Source organism: Geotrypetes seraphini, chromosome 5, assembly GCF_902459505.1.
Source record: "Geotrypetes seraphini chromosome 5, aGeoSer1.1, whole genome shotgun sequence".
In the NCBI taxonomy this organism is placed as follows: domain Eukaryota; kingdom Metazoa; phylum Chordata; class Amphibia; order Gymnophiona; family Dermophiidae; genus Geotrypetes; species Geotrypetes seraphini.
Window position 1 is genome coordinate 27832437 of NC_047088.1, and position 13310 is coordinate 27845746.

Consider the following 13310-nt stretch of genomic DNA (forward strand, 5'->3'; position numbering starts at 1 on the left):
TCACCTAAGGCTCCTGCTTTTGAAACAACTCTTGATAAGTGTGGTGCTCTCAACATTGGAGACATAAGTTGATATTAGCTGCAGTTTTCAGATTTGAAACCTTGGTGTGTTGGGAGACTTCATTGAATCTGCTCTGCATTACTACAGCTGTGGGGGTTTTCTTACAGAGGAACAGCAATTTCTATCTCAAGGAGGTGAATGTCAGCTTGCCCAGCTTCGTAAATGGATCTGGTAAGAGAGCCACTTCACATTATTTCAGCTTGTGACCAAAGGCTAACACCGGAGCATAGCTTATATTTGAAACGCTCCCCAACACCATTTTCAAACTTGTACTTCCAATAATGCATTAAAACCTTTGGGCAAAATAAGCACAAAAAAAGTGGAGTGGGTATATAAACCTCCTTCAAATTAGTACATTCTCTATAAAATTATCAAATATAATATTAAATGATGTTATAAATAGTGTAAGCCAATCGTGAAATATCAAAAGGAGGGGGGAGGACCTCAGACTCCCCTTTCTTTGTAACTCACAATAGAATAGCTGCCTGCTGTCCCTGGATAACACCTGTTACGGTAAGTAACTGTGCTTTCACCACCCCTTCCAATCACTATATATACACACAGTCCAATTTTAAAAAATTTGGAAAAATCAAAACAGGAACTTTGCTTTAGTCACTGAAGCTTCTGATCTCAACGGGGCCTGTTTCACCCTGAGCTTCAGGAGATCAGAACAAAAGATCAAATTCATTCTCATTAAAGCGGGTATATACATATTTTCTTCCTCTCAAACAGCGTTGGCAAAAGGACTTCCTCAAGTCTCGTAAGGCTACGGTAGGACTCCCGTCACTTATGCTTATCTTTAGATTGTAGTTTGGTGGAGTAGTTTGTCATTTTTTGTTTTAATTTAGAATCCTTGGCAGCTATAAATGACAATGGTGTATCTTTGACTTCCAAAAAGTGGTATGCCACTTAGTTTCTGGAGATATAATAAGATGTATACAGAGTATGAAACTGTATGGTAGACAAGTTGTTTTTTGTAGATATTTTGCACTGGCAATTCAGTGAGTAGCATGTATGTGTTTAAGTGAGCCTGGTACCCTGAGCTTTTGCCTGTAAAACATATACTCTTCAGATGATGCGGTATATAAACTTAAGGTTTAGATTAGATTAGATTAGATGCAGAAGCAGTCTTCTGCCATCATTTTGAGTAGACATACGCAGTCAGCTAAATCTACACTACCTGCTTGGCTCCAATCCCTTCTGCAGAGATTGTGTACTTTGATTATAGCAAGGCCTTGACACCAGCTAAGTGGTCTCAAATTTCAACCCTTTGCAGGGCCACATTTTGGATTTATAGGTACTTGGAGGGCCTCAGAAAAAATAGTTAATATCTTATTAAACAAATGACAATTTTGCATGAGGTAAAACTTGTTAAAGTTTTAAAATCTTTCCTTTTGGCTAAGTCTTAATAATAATATTGTAATTTAAAGCTAAAGAGACATATGATCAAGAAACTGTTTTATTTTACTTTTGTGATTATGATAAAACATACCGAGGGCCTCAAAATAGTACCTGGCGGGCCGCATGTGGCCCCCAGGCTGCAAGTTTGAGACCACTGAGCTAAAACAAATCTCCTTATGGGCCCTACAGTAATTGGGAGTGTGGTAGTAGACTGAACAGAAGGTTGCTTTTCCTACTGGCCTTACAATATTCTTTAGAATAACTAATACTTGCCCACTAGAGGCTGGCTGAGTTTCAGCTTTGGTACTGAAATGACATCTGCATTTTATGTCTCGTTTGTAGTTTTTGCTAGTGATTTTTAGCTGAAACACTGTTTCATGTCCCATGGTTGCAATCCTCCCTTCTTACCCCCCCCCCCCCTTACTTTTGAACCATAAACTCTCCCTTCTACCTTGCCCAACTAGTCATTGGACCACCAGGATGGTGAAGAGCAATCCCCCACTCCTGCTGTCTTGAATCAAATGTCTACTGTGACTTTAACTGTCTTGCAAATGCCAGTGGAGGTTATGGCAGCCATTTTGGGATTAGAGTGAGTATGAGGAGGGAGGAAATGGGAGGAGCTTTGTTTCAGGGAAGGGGGAGGAATTGGGGGTTACCATTCAGGGGCTTTGTTCACTCTTAATTCCCCTCCAGTTGACTCTTGAAGAGTAGGGCCCTCACATCTTTGAGTTATCAATTAATGCAGTTCTAATACTGAGCTGCACCACCCAAACAATTACTTGCTCTAAGTACTTTAGAAATTCCAGTATCTTCTACTTTTGAGGATATGTAAAGCTGGGCAACAGACAATGCCTACTTGTCAAGAAGAAAAACTTACTGCCTATAACACCAAGCTTCCTTTTCATCTTAAATTAGATGTAGTGAATCCCTTCTGAGTTGCAGTGGCTTTTAAAATCATTTAAATGATATTTTGCTTTCTTTCAAAGCATTCAGTGACGGCAATGGGAACTTGAGCTATTGGGAAACAAGTCTGGGAAGCTCCTACATGTGCCACAGTGAGCAGAGACTCCAGATTACAGATGCATTCCTTCTCAACACATTTAACCTGAGGGTTCAGCCTTTCCGCGTGACGAGCGGAAAGTTCTCAACAGGTGAGCACTCAAGCATCACTTAGGGCAGGGGTAGGGAACTCCGGTCCTCGAGAGCCGTATTCCAGTCGGGTTTTCAGGATTTCCCCAATGAATATGCATGAGATCTATTGGCATGCACTACTTTCAATGCATATTGATTGTGGAAATCCTGAAAACCCGACTGGAATACGGCTCTCGGACCGGAGTTCCCTACCCCTGACTTAGGGTTATCTTGCCTTTATGCACAAGCTACTAAAGCAGCAGTACTAGACAACTTGTAGGAGGCCTAGGAGCAGAAAACATTGGTTAATTATTTCCCCCCCCCCCCACACCCAACCAAGATGGTTGCTTTTAGTCATGTCTCAGTGCCCCTTTAGGACAGGGTTATTGGTACAGTAGCTGGCTGAGAGCCATGAAGCCAGGGCTCAAAATTGGCTGCTTCCAGTACCCTCTTGACCTCGAGCATATCAGGGGCTTATTTGCCTCCAGCACAAGCTTAAAAACTGTAGAGCAGGGATGTCAAAATTGCAATGCTGGAGGTGCACAAACCAGTCTGGTTCAGGCTATTCCTAATGAATAGGCTATGTTTGCATAGATTGGGGGCAGTGTATATGTAGGGATAGCATGAACCTGACTGGTTTGTGCACCTCCAATTTTGCAGCGGGGATAGGAAATACCACACTTGTTTCAGATTTTAGAAACCAAGTCATTCAAATTTTATTTTAAAAATATCTATCCCGCTTATCAACTAAGCAGGTAACAGTCAGGACATACATAAAAGTAACACATTACATATCCATTAATACATTATCAAATAAAACACTTATTAAAACCACCATCTTATCTTCAAATCACATAGGAGTGCTGTTAGCTACTAGTATCCAGACGATCAAGTAAGGAAGAATCTCAACTAGGGAGGTTTTTTAACAAATTGGTGAAAGATTTAACATCTGTACATACTCTTGGTGACTTTTTCATCGAGTTCCAAAGTCTTGGGGCTTGCCAATGTTACAGCAGCTATACTGTGTTTTTTTGGTGGCTTCTAAACTGCATAAGCAAATCCATCTGTCATATGTAGATGGCAATGCTAAGCTTAATCCAGGCCAATGTCATGTTAACATCTAATTTCTTACATTGGTGATCTGAGAAGATGGTACGCTGCTACACATTCTGTCTACTATTGAATAAGATGGATGGGCTCTCCATATGCCACTGAGCCAAAAAAATAAGCCCAAACTCTTTAACTGCCACATTGCTAGTGCTGCTGCTGTGAGTGATAAGTGGTGGTGGGGACTTGACACCATTATAAGACTTTGTTGGCTTATTGTATGTTTCTGATTTTAACCTGGGTTTATCCACTGACTTAGTAAGGGGTGGGGTGGGGGGAGGGCGGCGGCAGTCTTCCTCGGGTGCAGTCTTTGTAAAGGGCACAGGCACCTGTCCTCTCCATCCCCTCCTTCCTGACCCTTCCCTCATACCTCTTAAGTTTTTCTGCGCAAGCAGCATTATGACCTTGCTGTCCCGCTCCTAGGAAGTGACATTGGGGATAGCTGACATGACATGGGCAGCAATTTTGTTCTGTTGCACTCGCCTGGAAAATTAAAAAGGTATGGGGGAAGGGGGCACTTGTGCTGCAAGGGGGAGATGGGAAGTAATGCAGGGGGGGGCACCACTTACCCATGCTATGCCACTGGGTATGTCGCACCTAGATATATTAACTTTAGATCCAGCTTAGGAAATGCTGCAGATCATATAGACATGCTTACTGCATGTATCACTAGTAAAATTCTCCACCTCAAGCCTGTCTGCTGTATAGCTCCAGCACAAGCATTTATGCTTCCCCCCCCCCCCCCCATTTACTGTGAGGGAAGAAGTAGAGAATGACATGGGGACAAATGTTTCCCCTTCCCCGCGGAAACTCATTTTCTCATCCCATCCTGGTAAGTTCGTTTCTGTCCCTGCCCCATTCCTGCAAGCTCCGTCCTCATTCCTGCAAGCTCCGTCCTCATCTGCATAAGCCTCAAACATTTTAAAATCGTAAGTGTTCAAGGCAGAGCTTACAGGAATGGGACAGGGAAGGCAACAAAACTTGCAAAGACGGGACAGGGAAATTGAGTTCCTGCGGGAATGGGGATAAATTTGTTACTGTGTCATTCTCTAGGAAGAAGCAAGGGTGCAAGTTATAGTTTGAAGCTAGTCTTATGTTGAGGCTGCTATAAAACCAAGTGGTCAACAGGTCCAGAATGATGATTCCCACTAACACTGAATCCCTGCAACTAAACTTACTGTGCACAGATGTCGGCCTTCTATCACTCAATTCATTGTTGCAAACTTCTCTCTGCAGCCCAGGAATGTTCACTGGATGATGACACCATTCTAATACCAATAATTGTTGGTGCTGCTCTGGCAGGTTTGATTGTCATTATAGTGCTTGCTTACATAATTGGTAGAAGAAAAAGCTACGCTGGATATCAAACCTTGTGAAATTCCCGATCAGTTGGCAACAACTTTTTATTTTCAAGGAGCAAGCAGAAAAGTGAAACTGTGTAGCCAACCACTTTCAAGGACTGGTATGAAATTGATCAAGCCTCCGTATTTCCTGTGGGTTTTTTGTTTGTTTTTGTTTTGTTTTTTTCAGCCTCAGCCTGCACAATGTAGGACCAGAGCTTAGCAGGCCACACTCTCTCAAAATAGTCACCACTTGATTCTTTATGTGGGGAGACTGCTACCGTATTTTGAGTGCTAGCCCCAAATCTTAAGTGTGGGCAATTTTTTTTTTTTTTTTTTTTAAATCACATCTGTTCTTGTGCCTTCAGATTCCTGAGTAATTGTCGGTGCAGCATGAGTGGTTGTGGTCAGGGCTGTGGTTGTATCCTCCATGAGGACTAGTTATGTTGCACACTGCTTTGTTGCGAGGTTGGCCATGTAGTGCATTGATGCATCCCTTGTTATGAATCACCCTACATATCAAGATCACGCTACTTTGGCAACATAATTTTGACTTATCCCTGATCATGCTAAAACACATCCAATTTGTTTACCATTAAGCTATACTTTTGATGCATTATAGTGATGGCACTGCTTCAATTAGTAAGTCGTCCTTTTGTTTTTTTTAAAGGGAACATGCAGCTTATACAAATTAAGACCAGGAGGCAGCTTCAGCTAGAATGAATTTAAGTTTGTAATAACTAGTGTTTGTATAATGGATTGGGATCCCGTCTGTTTTAGAACTGTAGAGCAGCCACCTTCTATCCCCCCCCCCTTCAATATATAAAGAACAAAAGCTATTATCGGCAGTGGCAGGAGGGGGTAACTCAAACCATAGTGGCCTGAGCTGTGTAGCTTTACCAAGAAACCTCTGGTTGCTAATTAATGGCACATTTTCAGTGTGACCCACCCTGTTCTCAAGAGATTATGTAAACTAGCTTGAATATAACATCTGGGCAAAACATATGAGGCTGTCTTTAAGATTCAAATAGCTGGATATCTATTCTAGAAGCCATGTAAATCTTAAATCCAGCAAGTTTGGAGCTGGTCTACTATTGAGATGGTCATCAGACCATAAAAAAACCTTTTGCTAACTTACTTCTAAATTTTAAACATTAAGGCTATTAAGTTTGTCTGCTTCTGTGGGGTATGTATGAATACAAACATTCTGGCTTAGTTTCTAAGAGGCTCTAATTTCAACTGGTTTGACTTTGAATTCGGATTAAGTACTATATAATGTGCATACTTGCAGTGGGATCTGGGGTTAGTCTGTTGGAACTAGTGTAAATATTTCATGTTTTTTTACAGCTTTTATTAACTTAAGATTAGTGTCTGCCTGTCTACATACTCAAAGCATTTGCCTTTAAATAAAGATACTTAATATGACCATCTTAAGCCTCTTGTGGAAAATTGAGGGTTGAAGCACTTAATTTGCATGCAATGGAACTTGCATTCAAGGTTTTGCCACCAAATGTAGATTACCCTGCCATCTAAAAGGCTAGCACTGCATGCCTGTCCATAAGGTACACCACCTGTTTACCAACCAACTTTTGTAGATGGCGGCTTGGCAGAGCTGTCCATACTATGCGTTAGAGAATGACATGGGGACAAATTTGTCCCCATCCCTGTGAGATTTGTCGCTGTCCCGTCTCTGTAGGGACGGGGAAAAATTTGTCCCCATGACATCCACTACTATGCATCTCATCCCACGGCCAAAACTACCCTACCTATTCTCAGGCCAAGGGCTTGGCACTAACATGGCCTATGGTGAAAGGTTTCACATTGGCATGGCATTACAGCCTGGGAAGAAGTGGTATGGTGGAGACTACAGTTACAAGATCAGATATGCTCCTGACTTTAGATACCTAGTGGTAGGGTAGCCCTATGGACAAATGCCACATTATGATAGCTCCACTTCATAATCTGCACGTGTGCATTCTATATGCAGTTAGCTTAGCGGGCTTTAAAAAGAAAGTGTGGCTAATTCCTAAAACAAGCCAATAAGCCATTATTAAGATGGTTTTGGGAAATTCACAGCTTATTCCTAGGATAAGCAGCATAAAAATCTGTTTTTACTACTTGCGCTTACTGTCAGGTACTTATGAACTGGGTTGGCCACTATTGGAAACATGATATTGGGCTTGATGGACTTTCAATCTGTCCTAGTTTGGGGTGTGTTTTTGTTGGGTTTTTTTTCTAAAATGGTACACCTGTATAAATGACTGACTTGCCTGTTTTACCTAAAGTTCCATGAGTTTTTTACATGGGTGGTTTGGGTAGAGCATATGTAGAACTGATACTGTGTAACTTACATACCAGGGCCTAACTGTATTGTATTCCCTGGCATACTATATAAAGGACAATTAGAGAATTACCCCCATTTTGTTCTCTGAGAAACTAAGGGTAATGGTATAAAGCTTTCAATTCATTCTGCTTTAAAAAGTAGCAGTGTGGGTGCCCCTCACATAACATAGGAATTGCCGTACTGGGACATACTGAAGGTCCGTCAAGCCCAGTATCCAACAGTGGTCAACCCAGGTGCCAACTACCAGGAAGAAACCCAAAGAGTAGCAACATTCCAGAGCTGAGGTTGTGATGTCATAATACCTCATTCACCAATGCCTAAGAGTCAACCTCATCAGTGATGCCACAATGGCTTGCTTGTCCTATACTTGGCTCACATAAGAATTGCTGTACTAGGACAGACTGATGGTCCATCAAGCGCAGTATCCTGTTTCCAATAGTGGTCAACCCAGATCCCAAGTACCTAGCTTGATCCAATGATTAGAGTGGTTGGTTCTAATACACTAGTCAGTGGCCATAACTAACATATTTTAAGGCTAGCTGGCTTGTAGTAAATGTGCTACTGTAGGCCAAAGTGGGTATTAAGGGACACATGCACACATTTAATATCAAGGTAGCATTGGTTTTATATTTGGGATGTCAAATTGAGCTTGAACTTATGAAGTGAACTTCACAAACAGTCAAAGGTAAATTGCCTGTGATCTCCTGAGGCAGAATAAAATCTTTAAACATAAAACATAAGGGCCTGTTAGCTCTTGCATGAACCAAGTGCTTAAGGGGTCTGGTTAATGAACTGCTGCATAGTCTAACATTGCAATCTGGCTATTGGCCACAGGCTGCCCTATCCTAGTTCTGGCCCTGGTTATGTCTTTAAGGTCTAAATATTTTACACTTCAAAAGTCAACAGTAAAAGTAGCTAGCCGTACCTCTACCTGCACAGTCCCTATCACTTATTTTTATTGGGGGGAGGAGAGAAGGAAGCCCCCAGCCACTCATCATGCTCCAGCTGAAAGTTAAAGTTATTGCAATAGATACACATGTGACTTTCTACTTTTTTAAAACAAGTCTTGATATGCTTGCTGCTAGGTGTGGAATCATCTAGGCCCCTTATTCTTATAGAATCTGCATAAACAGGCTATTGCTATTTTGGTTCTAGATGTGTGTTTGGGTAAATACATGTAAGTTTTGCATGCAGTATCAATGCATATTTACATGTACTGGCTTAGGATAGGCTTAGGCCACACACATGCCTTCCTCTGCTCAAATCTTAGTCTGCCTTTTTTTTTTTTTTTATGGTACTAGCAATGGTTCTTAACCCAATCATGAGGCTGCCTACCAGTCAAGTTTTCAGGGTATCTGCAGTGAATATGGCTGTTCATTTTAGATGACAAACACGATTGGATTGAAGTGTTGATGTAGAGCAACTTGTTTTGCTCTTGCATTGCTCACAGCACAATGTAGAAATTGTTTGCTGAAGCATCTAGCTGCTACCTGTGTCTGATACTGTGCTAGAACCATGGGCAAAGCTCTAGGCTTAAACTTTTAAGGGCCTCTGTTATTGGAGATAGTGTCCTTGGCTTCATCTAAGCTGGGAGGGATAGGCATGTCACAAACTTTAAATGCATATAGTGTAGTACATTGGTCTCAAACTCAAACCCTTTGCAGGGCCACATTTTAGATTTGTAGGTACTTGGAGGGCCGCGGAAAAAAATAATGTCTTATTAAAGAAAAGACAATTTTGCATGAGGTAGTGAAAGGTCATTTGGACACACAAAGTCAGAGGCGTGAAGAAAGTACAATAGGTTTATTCACAGCATGCCGGACTCTAGTGCAGTTAACAGCCTGTCTACTAGAGTGTCAGAAACAGGAAATACACGGACTTTTATGCCCTTTTCTCAAACTAATATATGCAAAACTACAATTTTCATTTGTTACTTCTATAACTTTCTACAATTATTATTGGTCCTAAGCCAGCACTTATGATAGGTTCAGGGATACAACTTATAGTCCTATAGGAAACTAGCTCATTTCTCTGCTTATCTAAATCTTACAGGTCTAAATGTTACATGTACAGAAGGGCAGGGCACATCATGGCTCAAACTCTTATCTATTCAGCTTACAATGTGGTAAGGCAGGGACATACATTTCAGGCAGATGAAGTCAATAGATTATACACTGTTTTCAGCTATGTAGGCCAGAGCAATATTTTAAACAGTTAACTATTTCATGACCCTACAGTTGAACTCTTTATAGTTTATAAATCTTTCCTTTTGGCCAAGTCTTAATAATAATATTGTCATTTATAGCTAAAGAGACATTTGATCAAGAAACTGTTTTAGTTTACTTTTGTGATTATGATAAACATACTGAGGGCCTCAAAATAGTACCTGGCAGGCCGCATGTGGCCCCCGGTCCGCGAGTTTGAGACCACTGGTGTAGTATGTTCCCTGAGCAAAGCTACTAGGCTTTCATATACCCATGCATAATATACATGGGTTCCAGGACTGATAACTCTTTTCTTCCAAATGAGCTCAGTGTAACAAAGCATAAGGTAGTAAATGTGGTCAAATGTGACAGGGGCGATGGCTTCACAATTGTTCTAACAAAATTGCAAATAGTTCAATGGTTCTCTTTTTATAGAAGCCATCAAAATCCTAATGAGGAGTGTGATAACCTAGCATTTTGGATCCTACAACATACCATGAAAAGTATGAGAAACCTAACAGTGGTGCAGAGGTTTTTTTTGTGTATACCATTAAATAAGGGCTAAAAGGGCCCCATTGGTGTTCTGTTATGGCTAAGCTGTAGTAAGTGTCCTACTTTTACTGTGGCAGTAAAAAAAAAAATAATAATAAATGAAATCTATCCTTTTTTTTCAGCAAAATAAGTTTTGTTGGGGGCTCTGTACACTTTAGTAAAAGAGTCCATGAATGTATTTTGCTTTTACCGTTCATTGTAGAAAATATTAATGCTGGTATGGCATTCTCTCTCATTCCATTGCAACTGATTTAGAGAAAATAGTGAAAGATGTAGTCAAACCTAGAAAAGATATTTAGAACACCTGAAAACGCAAATAACCAGGATCAGATGGTATTCACACCATCATTCTAAAGGACTCCAAATATGAAATTGCAGCCTGTACCACTTTTTTCTTTTTAAAAACAGCTTTGGGGCAACCTGGAAAAACCTATATATTAGCCTGACACTAGTACCAGCTGAAACAGTGGAGACTTTTTTTTTTTATGCCAAGCAATGTTCCTTAGCACTAGAATGCATCTCTTGATTCATAACTCTTTTTCCAAACCTATTTCAAAATGTATGAGCGGGTTTTTGTTTTTTTTTGCTCCTAGCTTAGATAATTATGTGGAAGAGGACACTTGATGGTATTTCTATCATGTGTTCATAGTTCAATTGGAAACTGTTGTAGTGTAGTATGCTTTAGCATCTCTAAAGCTAATCTTAAATGACTGTATACATGTTGCAAGTCACACATAATGGCAATGACCAGAAATAACAATGGGATGCTTAGAAAGCTGTGCACATGTTAGTGGAGAGCTTCCATTTAAACGTGACATGGCTGTGTTTTAGCTATTAGGCCTGCAGCACAAGTCTTTGTTGTAAATTTCTACATGTATAAGCTTTATCATTTGAGGTAGATTTGCATATATATATATATATTCATTAGGGATATCTTAAAAACCTAACTGGCTGGAGGTCCTCTAGGACAAGTTTAAGAACCATTGTTTATATGCAACACATGTTCTAAGAAATCAACTACTAATGTGCTTTAGTTGAATTAATGTATAAAAAGCACACCCAAAGAATTGTGCTTTTGGAAGCTGATTCTTTATGCTTTTTGTATCCTGATTCTACTAAAGTACGTTGCTAGCTGATTTTCTTGGAGTGCTTATGGTGGGCGAGGGTTATGGATTCAGAAGATAACTTATACATATACAAGCTTTGCTATAACAACTCCTGAGGCAAGCCTAATGGTTGGAACACAGCTGTGTTTGAGTCTTATGGATGTTCTCCAATAACATTTTCATGTCTTCTAGGTCAGTAGTTCCCAACCCTGCCTTGGGAGGCCACCAGCTAGTTGGGTTTTAAGATATCCCTAATAAATATGCATGAGAGATTTGCATATAATGGAAGTGACAGGTAGGCAAATATCTGTCATACATATTCATTAGGGATATCCTGAAAATCCACTTGGCTGCTGGTCCCCCAAGGCAGGGTTGGAAGCCACTGTTCTAGGCATCCTATCAAGTGATGTGCTTTTCTACCTTGTAGTGGTTTGCTCTTTGACATGCATTACATAACACTGCAGTATGTTATATTTAAAGCCTCTTGTAGAGATCATATCATTCCACTATTTAAATATTTACATTGGCTACTTATTGGAACACAATGCAATATAAGAGATTTAATGCTCATTAATCAAGCCTTGTCTAAATTTCACTTGGTTATCTAGCTTCACTTAACATGCGCTTTGTCCCTATACTTTGCCTTTGGTCTTGAATGATCAGACTTGTAATCCCAGACCCAACAAAAAAGCTAGCTCGGACTTGATTAGTACCAGGGCCTTTTTTTTTTTGGTTCATAGACAACAACGCGGAAGACAAAGGCGCGCGCCGACAACTGAGCGCAAGACGGAGGCGCGCGCCAAAGAAAATTACTATTTTTAGGGGCTCCAACGGGGGGTTTTATTGGGGAGCAGCCCCAGTTTACTTAACACAAATCGTGCCGGCGTTGTGGGGGGTTTGGGGGTTTGTAACCCCCCATTTTATTGTAAACTTAACTTTTTCCCTAAAAACAGGGAAAAAGTGAAGTTTTCAGTAAAATGTGGGGGTTACAACCCCACAACGCGGCGCGATCTGTATTAAATAAAGTGGGGGGTTCCCTCCCCACCCCCTCCCTGTCGGAGCCCTAAAAACAGTGATTTTCTTTGGTGCGCGCCTCTGCGCTGCGCTCAATTGTCTGCTCGTGCCTTTGTCCCGGCGCGCTTTTGACCTGACACCTTTTTTTTTTTTTTTTTAAATAAATTGCCCCTCTCCTTTGGCACACATTACCATTTATCTAGGTTATCAAAATACTTTAAAAGAAATAAGTCTTTTGGGGATTTTTTAAAATTTATCTTTCTGAAAATGTATTTGAAGATTAAGCCTTTCCAACTTCTGCTCAACTATTTCAGACTGGGCCACTGTAAACACAGGAGGAGGGATGCGTCAATGGAAGACTATTGTAGGACTGGCTGCCTTTTCCTCTGAATGATCAATAATCTAACCTTTATTTATGGCATTTTCTCATTGATTTTATTGAATTGTAAACCACGTTGATGTAAGCCTCAAATAAGCTGGTAGAGCAGATTTTAATAAACTATAAACTGGCTTAATGGAGATTAAGCATGGGTTTAAGAAAGGAGACCTGCCTTTCTGGTGAATATGCAATTAAATATAAGAATAAAGGTAGCCAAGCCTTGTGAGAACTTGAAAATATGTTGGGGGAGGAAGTAGTATACCTTTGTGGAGTGATGACTGATTAATGGAAGTAAAGAGAAGGCCAAATTGTAAGTTGTCTCAAAGAGATGAAAATTGAGTGCACCATGAATCTAGACTGGTATCTGCATTTTCTACAGGTTTGTTTTTTAATTCTGGAAAAGGGAGTGAGTAAAGTTTTAACCAGCAATTCAAAGATGTAATAAAAATGCAAGTGGACTAAGGAACTGAAGGCTCTAACAAGATTAGAGAACTAGGGCAGAAGTGCCAGCAGCTGTAAAACACATTTAAGTGTCCTGTGTACATAGCTAAGCTGTATAATCAAAGCCTGCACTAATGACTGGGTCCAACAAAACTTTTGGATAAGTTCCTGGAGGACATGTCCATTAATGGCTATTAACCAAGAAGCTGTGGAGATTAGAGGTCTGCGTGG

General features: G+C 40.5%; 2 protein-coding genes across 6 annotated transcripts in view; one reads left to right on the plus strand and one right to left on the minus strand.

The window, feature by feature from the left end:
- LAMP2 (lysosomal associated membrane protein 2) overlaps positions 1-13310 on the plus strand; it is a 33764-nt gene that overhangs the window by 18428 nt on the left and 2026 nt on the right. For 3 of the 4 annotated variants that reach the window (XM_033944648.1, XM_033944644.1, XM_033944646.1), the window contains exons 7-8: positions 168-231; positions 2448-2612. In XM_033944648.1, the coding sequence (XP_033800539.1) occupies positions 168-231; positions 2448-2612 (229 nt within the window). Of the gene's footprint in view, positions 1-167; positions 232-2447; positions 2613-4935; positions 6470-13310 lie in introns of those variants that run through there. The other variant, XM_033944645.1, reaches the window with a different exon arrangement.
- The window catches only part of ATP1B4 (ATPase Na+/K+ transporting family member beta 4), a 103577-nt gene that overhangs the window by 8195 nt on the left and 82072 nt on the right, over positions 1-13310 (minus strand). The gene's annotated exons all lie outside the window — the stretch shown is intronic.